The sequence below is a fragment of the Stegodyphus dumicola genome, chromosome 1 (genome assembly GCF_044657685.1).
Source record: "Stegodyphus dumicola isolate Sdum_Otavi_A_Nest chromosome 1, ASM4465768v1".
NCBI lineage: Eukaryota > Metazoa > Arthropoda > Arachnida > Araneae > Eresidae > Stegodyphus > Stegodyphus dumicola.
Genome location: NC_140768.1, coordinates 278838888 through 278854578, shown reverse-complemented (window position 1 = coordinate 278854578; position 15691 = coordinate 278838888). Strand labels below are relative to the sequence as shown.

Genomic DNA, 15691 nt, shown 5'->3' with positions numbered 1-15691 from the left:
AAATGGCAAAGGAAGGCAGCACACATTTGGCGACAAAACTGGCGATATGCCATGGACGGATGGAGAACCTTCTGGAATGAATTCTCACCGCTTTAGCCAGAATGTTCTCGAACACAAGCCAAAAACTATATATAAACCCTGCTGGTATGCGGAGAGTATCGAGTTAGTGTCTCGAGTTAGTCGAGTGGGTCATCGAGTAGTCTCTTAGTGTATTGCGGTTAGTGCATCGTCGAGAGAGTGTGCTGAGCTCCGGGAACGACTGAACCGAAGAGTCGGGAGCTGTGCTCTGTGTGTCGTCGAGTGCATCGCGAATTGTAGCGTGGAGAATCTCGAGAATACGTGGAGTTCCGAGAACGACCGAGCACAGTCGGGAACTGTACTCTGGTGCTTTGCAGTGAAGCTGTCTCGACCGTTATAGCCTGATAATCTGAAGGCTGTGTCGCTGAGTTTCAGCGTGTTTATAGTAGATCTTCAATGACTGTAAAGAGTGACTTTGGAGCTGTCCTGATTAATATTGGCTAAATAAAGTGTGTTTCGATACTTCATCAAGTGTCGTCGTTATTCACTCCAAATCTACGAACCCCGTACGAACGTGAAGGAAGAAAAAAACGTAACAATGGTGTCAGGATGGGGTTTGCGAGTGAATGTCAGTGACTCGCCTGCAAAGGAAAGCCATGGCAAAGGAAACGAAGACTTTGATGGACTTCTTAGTCGAGATAAAAGCCGGATATGAAGAGATGAAGGCTGAAATGAAAGCCGGACTGGCTGAGATAAAAGCCGAATATGATACGATGAAAGCAGGACGGGAAGAGATAAAAGCTGGATATAAAAAGATGACAGCTGATATCAAAGCCGGACTGGAAGAGAAGAAATAAATGTCGGCCAAGTAAAGGTTCGAGAGAAACTCCAAGAGGTGAAAGTGGAGCTTACAGAAGAAACTAGAGCTATAAAAGAGGATATGGAAATGATAGAAATGGTATCTGAAGAATCAAAGTATGAAGAAATGAAGGAAGTAGCTAATGAACTGTCTGAGGAAGATCAAGAAATGAAAGCTGAAACAACTAACGGGATTAAAGAAAAAGAACGAAAACATGAAGAAATGAAAGACGGGAAAAAAGCTTTTGATTCTCAGGTGCCTGAAGGGGAAGAAAGTGGAAATGCGACTGCTTAGTTCGTTGAAACTGATAGTTAAGTTACGAAGTCACAGGCAGCAGGTGTTGAACCATCTGAATGTGCATGTGATGCAGACATGGGAGAAGCTGATGTGCAGCTTAAGCAGTGCGCTCCAGTATTGCAGGAAACTTCATCCACATCACAAACTGGGTGTGTGCCTCATAGTGCAGTTGTGCAGACAATGATTTCCTTCTAAACCTGAATATTTCTGCTTGTAAAGGATCGGATTCTATTCATGACCCTGGTGCAAACATCGGAATTGGCTTTCAGGAAATAGAGGCAAGCATGTACCATCTGCTAAAAATACCGAGGTAAACTATATGCATGCTACGAATGAACTACAGAGTGACGAATGAACTGTTTTAGATCTTCCTGTGGATGAAAAGTCTGAAATAACTGAATCTTCAGACTGTGATATGCAAAAAGAAATGCATCTGAGAACTACAGTGGAAAAGTATTTGACCCGGGTGTAACTTAATAATAAGACTGAGACTGAAATTCGTTTTGAACTTTAATTTGTAAAATTTAAAATTGTTACTTGTTTAATTTGTGTATCTAACTTGTATATAATGTAAATATTTGTTTCTTTAGTTATGTTATCTGTATGTTTTGAAGCGTTTGATTGTATTAAATTTGGCTTCTGACCAAGGGTTGTACTGCCCGGGACGTGCAGTCCTTGGGAGCGGGCAGTGTTACGAAATGTCCAGGCACGGTAAGATAGCTTCTCCACAAAGCAGTTTTAGGGTTGCCATAAAATGGCAAAGGAAGGAAAGGCTGCCACATCTGGTGAGAAATCGCCCATTTGGCGACGAAACTGGCGATATGCGATGGACGGATGGAGAATCTTCTGGAACGAATTCTCACCGGTTTAATTTAGAATGGTCTCGAACACAAGCCAAAAACTATATAAACCCTGCTGGTACGCGGACAGCATCGAGTTACTCAGTCCGTGAGAGTCGATCGAGTTGACAGCCGGGCAGCGAGTACCGAGTGGGTCGTCGAGTGCATTGAAATCGAAACAGTCTCTTAGTGTATCGCAGTTAGTGCATCGTCGAGAGAGTGTGCTGAGCTCCGGGAACGACTGAACCGAAGAGTCGGGAGCTGTGCTCTGTATGTTGTCGAGTGCATCGCGAGTTGCAGCGTGGAGAATCTCGAGAGAACGTGGAGTTCCGAGAACGACCGAGCAGAGTCGGGAACTGTACTCTGGTGCTTTGCAGTGAAGCTGTCTCGACCGTTATAGCCTGATAATCTGAAGGCTGTGTCGCTGAGTTTCAGCGTGTTTATAGAAGATCTTCGACGACTGTAAAGAGTGACTTTGGAGCTGTCTTGATTAATATTGGCTAAATAAAGTGTGTTTCGATACTTCATCAAGCTCGTCGTCGTTATTCACTCCAAATCCACAGGAACCCCGTATGTAACGTAACAACTGGTGTCAGACATGAAAAACGCAACAATATTATTATTATTTATTTATTTTGCTGAAATTTTCTCGTCGATGAGATTTTTCCATTTGTTGCGCTAATAACTGAATTTGTTTCTGTAACTACCCTGCAGCTACAGCTGCAACGGATCTGAATTTTGCAGCCACTTCATATTGACTAGCGATAATATCCATAAGACCTTTTAATTACTCTTCAGTTTTATTGACCTGTAAATCAAGGAAAACCCTCTTCTGGCATCACTTGTGACTTAAAGGTTCGTGCATGGTCTTCTGTAATGTCACTCAGTCTTCTCGCCGCTTCAAAGGAAAATTATTCACGCTTCTTCATATATTTAAATGTTTATTAAACGTACAAAACTGCTGGCTAGGTCACTAAAACTACACTACTAATAACTAAAATGTGTACGTTAATTAAATGCAATGTAATTTCGTTTTCACTAAATGTTCCCATGAGCCTTCCCATTTTCTGACCTCTCTCCAGGTCTCTTTCCTAGAAAGCTAAACTTTCGGCGCCTCTCAGATTGAGAGTTAGTGCGCTCTATGCATCTCGTTAGTTGACGTCACCCACATATGCCACATTTCTCAAATGAAGGTTTCTAATAGAAATGAGACCCACCAGAAGCCAGATGGTTAAGTTTCCTGAGCACTGACAGTTCAATTCAGGTTCAAATCTGGAGACTGAGCTCGCTGCATGGCCGTTTTTGTGGTTTGGTTTGGTTAATTCCGGCACAGCCTCGAGCGTTGCTTAAGGTGAGGAATGCCTCCGTGGAGAACGTGTTCTAAGGGAAATTGTGTCGTATATACGTTACACAGGTAAAAACCACGAAAACGCTAACGCAGTTAGCCCGTTCATGGGATTCGAACCTTAGACCGAACTACCAGTGTTCAACGACTTTACCCTTCGGCCGCTGGTGCCGGCATTTTTGTAATTTTTTACCATATGTTCCTTGAATAAGAGCTAGTTTCCTTTAAGAAGTTCTCTACGAAGGAATCCCTTCCCCCTAGGTTGATAGCCCTCATGTGCTTTGCAATAATCCAATAAATTCAAATCCAACGAATATGAATCTCTGTTTTTGTTAAAGCGTTAAAGCCCTGTACAGATGTTGCACAATGCATATGAAAGAGATGAAAAAGCAAATTATCGCTACTAATAATGCATAATGCAGGTATAAATTTTATTATTTAAGTAGTCTGTGACAATCAACTTGTTATTAAATTTTATTGATTGAGTGAACTTATTTACGATGTACAACCACATGAAAATAATCTTTATAATATAATGAAAATAATCTTTACATGTTTATAAAATTCATAACACTTACATAAAAATATTTTTTCTTTCAACTCTATTTTAAGGGATGTGAGCGAACTCAGATCTTTAGACAGAATCCATACTTTGATTCTGGACCACAATCTCCTAGACAGTTCTTCAGAATTTCCTCGGTTGTCGTCACTCAGAATTCTATGGTTGAACCATAATCTCATCTCGGATTTTCGACTCTTCATACCGGCCCTCGCCTTTTCCTGTCCAAACTTACAGTACTTGAGTCTCATGGGCAATACGGCAGCACCTGCTACATATGGGGAGGAATCTGAAAGAGAACAGAAGTACAGGTAAGAATTATCTTTATCTTTTTACACAAGATTATTTTAGGACGCTAAATTTATTTTAGGATATCATAACCGAGTGATATTTGGTAATGCAGATATATTCTCTCAATCATTAAGTTATGTCTGTATGTATGCATAGTTATATTTTTGAACATTATTGCATGTACACGCTGCTAAAAAAAAAAGGTATAATGGGTGTGTGTGCTTGGGGCACCATCAAGCACGGATAATCCGCAAGCCGAAAAATACACATCGGGATCATTGAGAGTATACTCTATATAGTCTATATAGTTATGCGTTATATTAAAGTTATACTATATCCATTTTGCAATTGGATTGTGCTCTGCTTCATTATATGAGCTTCTTAATCGTGTTCCTCAGCAACGCTGGATTAGACATGCTGCATCAGCAGACAACAACCTTCTTCCCTGGCCAACTCATTCGCCGGATTTACCACAATGAGATTTTCTTTTGGGGTTTGTTAAAGACTGAGTTTATGTACCGCTAATGCCCGTGTTCCTTAAGGAAGTCTGTGGTTGGATAAAGCTTGCACTGCAGACCGTCACGGTAGATATGCTGCACCGAGTATGGGAAGAATTTGATTACCATGTAGTTGTGTGTCATGTGACCAAGGGTGCACATACTGAACGACTGTGATTAATGCATCAAAACCTTTCGAAGTTGCCTCTGCTTATGCTGAAAGCTTGCCCATATAAAGTAATACATCGATTTATTATTAATTTTTGAAACCGCAGCATTCATTTATACAAACTCTGCACAATATGCAGGAAAATTGGTAACTTGGATTATTCGTGTTTTTCAATTATCCGTGACCTGAATCGCGAGTATATAACATTTGTACAAATTTGTATGCAAAATCAGTATAGGTAAAACTCAAAGAATTAAATATAAGGTTTAGAAACATTGTCGCCCAGACGATACAGTGGTTAGGGGAGCCTACTACAGTACCCAAGGGTCCGGGTTCGAATCCCGGAGAAGACATGGATGTTTGTTAAAGCATAGTGTCGGTGCGGCATGCACGCACCACGCACTCTAAATATACGGGGAACCAAAAGTCCTCTCGTGTGGATTTGTGGAAGACCCCCGGATTCCCTCCGGGGGTGCTCTCCCTCAAAATCGGGGGTGGAAAATAGAAGTCCAACCTCTCTCCGGAGTAGGCTCTGGCAACCATTGTTCCATGTAATATGGACACGACAACAACATTAGAAATGCTCATTTCATGTGAAAAATTTAAAGTTTCCTGACAATCGTTCAAAAACTTTTGAATAAATAATATAAGGCAAGTACAGAAGTTACGAAACTGCTCGGATCGGAAATAAATTAGAAAATATTATGATACAATACTTTCCAGAATGGAATGTTGAAGTAAATCTTCAAACCATTCGTTCGCTGTAAACAAATCATCTAGTTCGTTAAATTGTAACTATTGTTTACCATAATTGTGTTACTAGAGCAAATTTTTACATGGGTTTATTATAAAATACAAGAAATAGAAATTTAACACATAAGCGTAAAGTAAAATTCAATTTTTTTGGACCTATTTAAAGATTTCTGACCAGTTAATAGATTAACCGAAACTTTCTGCTTAGAAACAGTTATCATTTGATAAACACATCACCAGACAGACAGTGAAAACAAAATAATCGAAACTTTACTAGTGACTGAAGGTTGCGGATACATTAAACTATTACAGTAAACTATTTACAAGCTAAAACTCTTAAGTTTCAGGTAGGCAAATATAGTACAATGAAAGTTTACACAAGCAATAATTTCCAATATGTGTTAGAACCATTTACAACATTAGAATCCGGAGGGATATCTGTTTGAAACTCTTCTAATCAATTTCAATCTGAACTAATCACTTAGCTAAATAATAATCAAGGTGATTTATTCTAAAACATGAACAAGAAACAAAGGGGGGAAAACTTAATAAGTACGATTAAAAGTTCACTTTTGCAAATAATTATACAGCTTAAAATTAATTTCAACATTTACGGAAGCTCCGGAAATTTGAAGATAATTACTGACTTAAAGAGGAAACAGTTTGCCTAATTAACAAAATAACCGAAAATACTCTAGCTGTAACCACAAACTGAAGAACCCAGCAAACCCTCTTTGAGCAGAAGTGTAAAGAAGCTCAAAGGGAAATTGTTCTAAATACGAAGAGAATACTAAAATCCATGTCTATTACAACCATCAAAAATCTTTTGAAGAAGTTAGAAGAGATCCAGATCTCAGTTAAACAATGGCATTCTAATCAAGCTGAAGCGAACAGAGTGGAAGATTTATTCAATGACAAATGTCACGTATTATTTCAAGTTCAACTTGAAGAGTGAGAAGCTGACGAAGAGATACCTAACTTCAGAAGACAACTTCTTGAAACATGGACCTCATGAAGTCCAGTGAAGCAGTAAAGCAAACTCAAACGAAACCTCTGGAAAACTGCGACCCTTACATTGTATGCGTTATTAAATATTTCGGGTCAAGAACTAACAAATTAACAGTGTGCTTGATAGCTTTGGATCCTAGAGATCTTTTAGCTGGACCTAACATCTAGCTGGATGTACTAAACACTTATAGCACGAAAGCCTGCACTGTAAAATGATATAGGGAAAATGAGAAGACGCAACAGATTGAATGGATCAAATCTAGATGGTGGACGAAGTATTGTCCATCACGAATGCCGCTCAAGTGATTCATAGAATTTTAGAAGCCAGAAGCCATTAATAAAAACGTTATACTCGCCGGGATTCAAGACACGGACCTTCCAATTTCTAGCTGGATGTGTTACCGATTATACACGTAAGAGAAAATCCCATAATTCTTTATTTATAATACAATACACATAAATAAAATTTATAGCTGTTAATTGTAAGTTCCTTATATTTCTAACATTAATGGTACTTTCTAACATTTTTTGAATTTATTTCGTGATGTTTCGCGATTTTGGATTGGGCGCAGGCGCAGATTAAAATTGTTCGTGTTTAAATGTAGAGGCGAAACAACGTTTATTAAGCGAACGATTCGTTTTAATAAACGCCGTCTTGGAACTGACTGACTTCGTTATGCGAAGAATCATTGCAATTGGTTGTCAGATATTTCTCTTTCAGTTTAAAAATAAAATTAAGAGTGAAAGAAAATGCACTTTTTCCTTTACTCTTTTAAACAAGAAAATGAATATTCGAAACGATTTAGAGGGAAGCAAACAACAGGATTTCAATTAAGAAAAGATTTCGGGGAAATAATTTCCCGAAACTTTTTTTTTCTGATGACAAACTGTGAAACTACAGTATATTTTTACTCACTCTGTTATTTGTAATTTCACTTAAGAGACTTCTAAAAAAACTAAAGAAAACTCTTTTCAAAATTGCTTTTATTCAGTACTTTATTTATAGCATTTGCTTATTTAAACTCTTTCTTTTCTACTTTATTTATTTAAAACATTTTGCAGAGATTGGCTTTTGGTTTTGTATAATGCTGAATACTGTTATTTTTAACTGAATACTTTTTGTAATGGATTGTGTAATGTAAGTTTATTGCTGTTTACGGCACGACTAAATTTAAAGGGGAATCACAAAAATGAATAAATTGTAAATAATTATAAAAGGATCTGAAAGATTTCAGTTTTTATATCACGCCTAAAGGTTCTTTTTATAATGCTTTGTGTGTTAGCTATATTTATTAAATATCATGTTCTTCATTCTTAAAACATAAAATTCAATTCAACAGCAAAATTGCAAAATAATTTTAAAAAAGTATACCTTTAGAATTTCCGATACACAGTCTCGCGCTCTGAGATAAAAATGTTTTTTTTTTTTCGTATAGCGTTGCCATTGCTCACTTTGAAATAGTTGAGTTTCTTAATGAAAATCCTACAAATGCTTTACAAAATATGAAATAGATAATAAATTCCAAATTTGGGCTTCCAGATGCCCATATTCGGGTGGAGACGTCCGTTGTTCAAAATTTGACGCCTCTAGGGACCTTTGTTTTACCAAAATGCGAGAAACACACATACATTTATGCAGATTTTCATTACTTAATTTCTTTAAATATAACACAGGGCGATAATATTTGTTGGGAACAATTTGAAAAGTGAACTGATATTTATAGTGAATCAACGCAAAATGCCAGAACGAAATTAATAGCCCTTCTAGGCAAATTGCCCCTTTGGGCTAATAAAAAAAGAAAAAGAAAATTGTAGAAAAAGTAATTTGTAGATTAAAAGAAAAATTACATTGTAGTAGTAACTGTAGTGTAGGTTTTTTGAAGCAGATGACAAGAAAATTTAACTGTGTTTTTATCGATATTCCGTGCGCGGATCTGTCATTGCTAGCCGGACATGTTACCACTTAAAGAGCACACACGGGGGGGGGGCGATGCGATCTTATATTCTTTCCCACTTAAGGGGGCAAGTGATAAGAGGCTAAAATCCAGTGGACTAAATCCAGTGATGACCTATCTACCCATTTTAGTTCGGGGGCACTGTAGAGATTTTTGGATGCCAGCAAACGTAAAAAATTAGCTATGCTTTCGCTGGGATTCGAGTCACGAATCTTCCGATTACTAAATGGACGTGTCACCAGTTACACCTCGAGAACACACGCTGGGGAATGTGACCTCGTTAAACTGCACAGGAAGCTCTGTATTCTTGTTATAATCTACAATAAATGGATTGAAAAAATATTCTATTAGTGCTCCAGCGGTTTTAAAGGACAAAGCTTTCACCCGCTCGTAATTAAGTTCGAGTTTTTTTTTAAGTGAAACTTTTTTTAGCCTACAGACGTAAACGAATTTAACTTAATGCATAAAAATGGAATAGAATATAAAATTTGCATAATACTAAACATAATATATTTTCAGTAGCATCTAAAATATTGCTGCGTGCGCACAGGTTCGTATTAGATTGAATGCAGGCAGAACTGATGATAGCTTGATAAGATTTATTTTAGCAAAAGTAACACTTCACAGTTCTGGAACTTTCCACAAAGATAGTCATACAGTTCTTCACAGTATCACAGAGTGCAATCAGTAGTCACACTTCAAACTAATAAGAACGTTAAACACAACGCAGTGCAAGCGCATCTAAAGAGCGAACCTAACCCGGAGGTATCCCAGTACTCCGAACTCACGCTGAAGTAACAACTGAGAGCAGATGCTTTCTCTGGGCTTATATAGTTTTCTTCCGGGCGCCGAGATATTTTTAGTACTTTCTTCTTCCTGAAATTACTAGAAGGTATATGAGGACTAAATACGGATACAGTTTTCCAGAACATCAATTACAGTTATTCAATTACAATATCCATTACAGTTATACAGAAACCGGACCAAAATGTCGCCAAATTGTTGTTTGGCGACTTTTGGATATTTTTCGCCAAATTTGGCGACAAAAATTAGTTGGCAAAACCATTGCGAGAGAGCCATTTACTACTCAATGTTTAATAGGTATGGCCCTGTATTCTTACTTTTCCGGCAGAGCATCGTGTCTCTAGATTTTCATATTATGCAGAAAAATACATTTTCACATATAATTGCACTTAAATCATCTATCTATGCACAAAATTCCTAGCAATATTGTTTTCTTTCTCTGAAAACCTAGAGAGTCTGCAATTATCTAACGATGTGTCATATGTGTATGTAATGCGTACTACACACTTAAGGTCGTTCGGCGTTCATGATGAGTGTAATGAATTCTAAGCGACCATGATAACCTGGTTTTAAATTCAAATGAAAATTTGTGCGAGGGCAATTTTATTTATGAGAATTATTGCTACCTAATTATCGCGATAAAATCCATTTATCTAAGTGAAATGGCCAACGTTTTTCATTTGATACGTCAGAAAGATTTCCCTTGAGCGCTGCAAGATATTTCGCAGAAGTAAAGTCTGACAGTTTAAAGTATGGATTGTAGTTAATATAAATTAATGGAATTTTTCTCGTTGGTGAAAAAATAAAAGGGATGTAAATTGTATCTAATGATAATATGACACTATAAAATTGGAAAAAAATTATTTATTGATTCTAAAAAAGTTCAAAGCAGGTGCATTTTAAATAAAAACTAAAAACTCATTGTCAGGCGGCACACAGACGATTACTACCAAGATACATACATATGATATTATTACATCTTGAAAATATTCGTAAAATTATTTGTAAGTATCTTATAAATCATATGAATTAGATTTTGTAAATTAATCGTTTAGAGATATAACGAAATAAAATAAATATGCGAATTATTACGAAACTTGTATATCGTGATGATAAAAGTCCAGTAGATCATAATCTAATACTCACATAAAAAATTGCATTAGAAATATTCCCCAGTTTAATTTTTTTTTCAAATGTTTTCCAATTCTTAGCTCTGCATCTCTGCTGCTACATTCAAAGCTACTAAAGTCTCTCAATGAATGGAGCATATTCAAACTACATCTGTCATGACAGTTAGACACACTTTTTTGAAAGAATTTTTGAACAATATTTTGACAATTTATAAGCATCTAGAAATTTTTTCTGGGACTTAATGTGACAGGATAAAACTTCCGTTTTGCTCATTTTTATAACTGCAAAAGCAAGACGATGTCAGAAATTTCAATTTCATGATTACGAAAATGCCAAAGATTACGTACGCACCAGCAATTAAAAGGATAAAGCTGGTGAAGTATGGTAATTTGGCCGGATTTCTAATCCCAGCAAACATGCCAGCTTCATGAAACATTTTTGTAGATTTCCCCATGCATAACACAAATACGGGCTAGTTTCCTTTAAGAAGTCCTCCGTGAAGGCATCCTTGCCCTCAGGCGAATATTCATACTTTACCATAATCTAATAATCCTAATAGAATTTATTAAACTCGTGTTATGGCTCTGATCCATAAGGTTTATGTCATAAAGACTTTTATCGTGACTCCAAAAAACGGAACTTTACGACTTCACTTTGGACAATGTCTTTTATACGATTATGTAATTTTCAGATTTTATTCCAAGCGGAAAATTGTACACAATGATTCTAAAGTTTTTGTAATTAATTAAAAATATATTGCCACGAATTTTGTATACATATAACTTTAGTGAAATTATACGCAAGTTACACTGTCTCTTGAATAATGTAAAATGAAATGCTTCAGAATATGAAGCATCGCTGAGAAAACAGGGTTACGTGGGTAAGTCCATTTAACATTGAGGTCAATGACTATCTCGCCAAATTGACAAAATAGCGCCAAGCTGGCGATTGTTTTAGCGATTAATTTTTATCGCCAAATTTGGGGAGAAATTTAGAAATATCGCCATACTTCGAGACAATTTCGTTCCTGTGTGATTGTAAGTGGATCAATCCTTATGTTTCGGGTGTACAAATAAGTTTTGAGGGATTTAAACATAAGATGGCGTTACTAGTATTAAACCCTCTCGGACAATCTTGTAACTATATTCATGTTAAAGCGCCAGTATTTCCGTCTAAAAATTAGTCTGTTTCATTTCGCTGAAATGTAAACAACAAACATTCTTTACGCTCAACCCATGTCAACCTTTGTACCAACAAAACAAAATTTGCGGGAAGCTCTTCTTTTTATTTTAATTTGAAGAAAAGTGCAGCTGATGGATGTCGATCGCTGTGTGAAGCATATGGGGAACATGCTCCATCAATAAAAACATGTGACCAGTAAAGTTTGGAGACGGAGGAGTTATTGGACCAAGATTCATGCCAAACAAGATGAACTCGCCAGAACTTTGGGAGTGACTCAACAAGCGATTTCAAAGCGGCTCAAGGCCATGGGTACAGTGCAAAAACAAAGAAATTAAGTTCCGTATGAATTCAAGCCAAGAAACGTCGAATGTCGTTTTTTCACGTACGAACAACTGCTCCAAAGACAAAATCGGAAGGGTTTTTTTTTCATCAAATCGTGACACAGGATGAAAAAATGGAAAACCCAAACCGCAGGAAATCGTGGGGTAAGCCCGGCCATGCATCATCTTCAACGGCCAAACCGAATATTCATGGCAAGAAGCTAATGCTTGCATCTGGTGGGATCAGCTCGGAGTGATCTGTTATGAGCTACTCCAGTCTTTTGATCTCCAGTCTTTTAAAAGTGATCTTTTAGCACGACAACGTTCGTCTGCAATGCTGCAAAAGTCGTCAAGGAAACTTTGGAGACGCTTCAATGGGATGCCCTACTCCATTCGCCGTATTCACCAAACATTGCTCCTTCCAACTTCCACATGTTCCGATGATTCATGACTTGGCTTGTTGGTTGTGCATTAGCACTGAAGGCGTAATGAGTACGTTTCCTCAAGCACAGAATTAAAGAATCATAAGTCAAAAGATTAACTACGAAATCTTTATTTAATAAAATAGGATAATTCTGCTTAACTTAAGCATAACAATAAAGTAATAATCTTCACAGACATTAAAATTGAAGTATTCAAAAGAATAACTTACATAGAATCATCATCAGTACTAAATATCATCAGGCTTACCTATATTATGCAATAAGAAAAATAAACAGGAACATACTTTGCCATCGTACCTGAAAGAGAAGAAAGTACTACTGGATTAGACCTTTGGCCAGGTACAAGTAACTAGGGTGAAAATCAAATATACTGCATTGCACACGAGATTTACTTTCTCTCGCCAATATATACCTTGGCGCACGTTCATTTCGTATGCCTTTCGAGTTTCATTATGCAAAATACCTAAATTTATGCTAACATGGCCAAGCAGCACTTCACTTCATACGAAGAAGCCAAATATTGGGTCGGTTCTTGGATCGCCTCAAAAGACGAGTTTTTTCAACGCGCAATCCGTATGCTACCTGAAAGATGGGGAAAGTCGTAGCTAATGATGGATAATATTTTGACATTCTTCCAATTTCTCTGAATAAAACCGCAAAGTAAAAAAAAAAAAAAAAAAAAAAAAAAAAAAAAAAAAAACCTTGTTGAAAATTTATTTGTACGCCCAATAAATGTGACTGTATCTGGCCCTATACTATAACTGTAAATGTGTATGCATGCAACAATTTCGAGAAGTCGAACGTACTGGAAATTTCTTGGCGGACATGGAGAAACTATATAGGATCGAAGAAATCATCAATTTTCAGTTCTAGTTCAGAGTTTAGCTCAGAATATTGAGAGTTCAACGATTGTGCGAGCTTAAGCATTTGAGGGTCTTTTGTATTGCCTTGGGGTTAACCGTTCTTAGTAGTTTGAAGTGGTAACTACTGGATTGTGATCTGCCATACTGAGACGAGCTGTACGAGTACTTTCGTGTGAAAAGTTCCAGAACTGTAAAGTACAAAAATAAATTTTATCAAGCTATCATCGGTTCTGTGTGCATTGAATCCATAACGAACTCGTACGCAAGTAACAATAAGTTATTTCCATTTTTTGTAAACAATTCACTTACTTCTGTCTATATAAATATGCCAAAATTATAATTTAGCATATCTAATTTGTCAGTATTACAGTTCGTTCCCTGCAAGTATGTTAATAAATCGACAATTTGGGATGCTCTAAGAGTGATGTAGTATAAAGAGTTTCAATGTCAAAAGATATCGCTTGTTTGCGACAGTTTCGATAAGAGTTAAGTTGGTGATTGCTTCTGTCTGGAATATACGAAACCTGGAGCTTTCTAGAAAAGAGCAGATGCTTTTAAAAACTAATCACATTTTCAATTCAAAATTATAAATTAAGAAAAAAAGGTTTTACATATCTTTTTCTTCCAAAGGTTCTAATCTGAACCAAGCTTGTCTCGATAAAATTTCCATGAACAGTAATGGGAGCATTTTTTTCCCTTGAAAACACTTTTATTTCTTATAATTCTTACATGTCAAATACGAAAAAAAAAAAGGTTGCTATAAAGCACTGCATATCTATACAAAAAACCAGATGGTCGAAAAAAAATTACACCCGATGTCTTACACCTCTTTTAGAAATCTGAACTATTGTTGCCAATGTTAATGACATAGAAAACACAACATTTCATTCCGCGCGACATCCGATGAAAACATTATAACGTTGCGCGCCTCTAACTAGCACGCAACCAAGAGGTGACTGTGAAAGCTTGTATAAACCACAGAGTCTTGTAAAGGGTTTAAGTCCCTTTTTATTCAACGTAATGAATTACAATTGCGTTCTCTTGACGCTTACAAACGGTGCCAACTCGGCAGTCAAAATAAAAATAAGAACCTGAAAAGAAAGTAAAGACAATATTCTAACTACGAGGCTCTCTAAAATAACTAACTCACCGCGTTTTACAAAAGCCGCAGCTAATTCAGCAGACTTGAAGCTCACTGGAACAATTGCAACTACTTCCCGCCAAGCACATAGGCCGCAACGCGGGGTTCTTCAATTCTCGATTTCTACCTCCGCGCTCGCTAAGTAAGAATAACTCTCTTACCGAACTCGTTTCCTTCTATTTAAATCATAATACTTCCGCTGATAATTTGAATGCTTGCGCGTTCCACTCAAATTTACATATTCTGGCATTTGCAGTTCCAGGGGAAAGTAAGGCTTGACAGGAAAGATAGTTTAAACTTAAAATAAATGTTAGTTAAAATAAATATAAACCCTACATTTGCCGCTGCCAGAATTTGGAAAACTTGGAAGCAGGTCCTACAAACGACCTGTTGTAAGTTTATCTAATTCTGAACTAACTGGCGAAAGCCTCGTTTACACAAAAAACAATCTTATGTAACAATTATATATTAGAATTCTGTTACTCGTTACAAAGCTTTCTTCTTACAGCCACTTTTCCTGGACTTCATCAATCAATCTTGGTCTTTCCTTCCAGCATCTGGAAGGAATAAGTATCAGTATCTTTCTACATACATTATAATTTACACTTTCTTGACACAATAAATTTTTGTTTTTAACGATTCGTTTTTCTTAGTTATTGCTTACTTCACATTCATTCAATTTTTCAAGCATTAATTTAACTTTACCCTGGCTCTCCACCATGTGTGGTGTCAAACGGGAATATTCGTGTTTTAGTCTTACAACACTTCCCCTAACCACCATGATTTGTTAGAATTCAACGACCCAATAGACACACCTTACTCGACATTCTACAACTCAATGAGCTACTTTAATACTTAAATTTTGACTTCATTGCTTTTAAGCATTCACTTTTAGCATCTACAATTTTATGCTTCTAGACTAAATTCTACTTTTACATAACATGCAAGTATTTACATACATTTACAAAAGTTTAATACATATGCTTTTAAAATTTACCATAAAATGAATAAGAGAAAATAAATTTTTACTTTACTCATTCTTCGCCAAGCTGGCGGCACTGAAACTAAAATTCTTATTAGTACAAGAATACGAAGTTATTTTTATCTTCGGCCAAATTTTGGCTTTAACATAACAGAACTAGTCTTTCGACCAACAGAAAATGCTTGTTTTTAGCTTTTACACTTAATGAAAATAATACTTTTGCCTTAGCTAAATA

General features: G+C 36.6%; 1 protein-coding gene across 1 annotated transcript in view; it reads left to right on the top strand.

The window, feature by feature from the left end:
* Positions 1-15691, top strand: part of LOC118201373 (leucine-rich melanocyte differentiation-associated protein-like) — a 190362-nt gene that overhangs the window by 49221 nt on the left and 125450 nt on the right. Inside the window, exon 2 of the mRNA XM_085807489.1 lies at positions 3971-4228. Coding sequence (XP_085663615.1) covers positions 3971-4228 — 258 coding nt within the window. The remainder of the gene's footprint in view (positions 1-3970; positions 4229-15691) is intronic.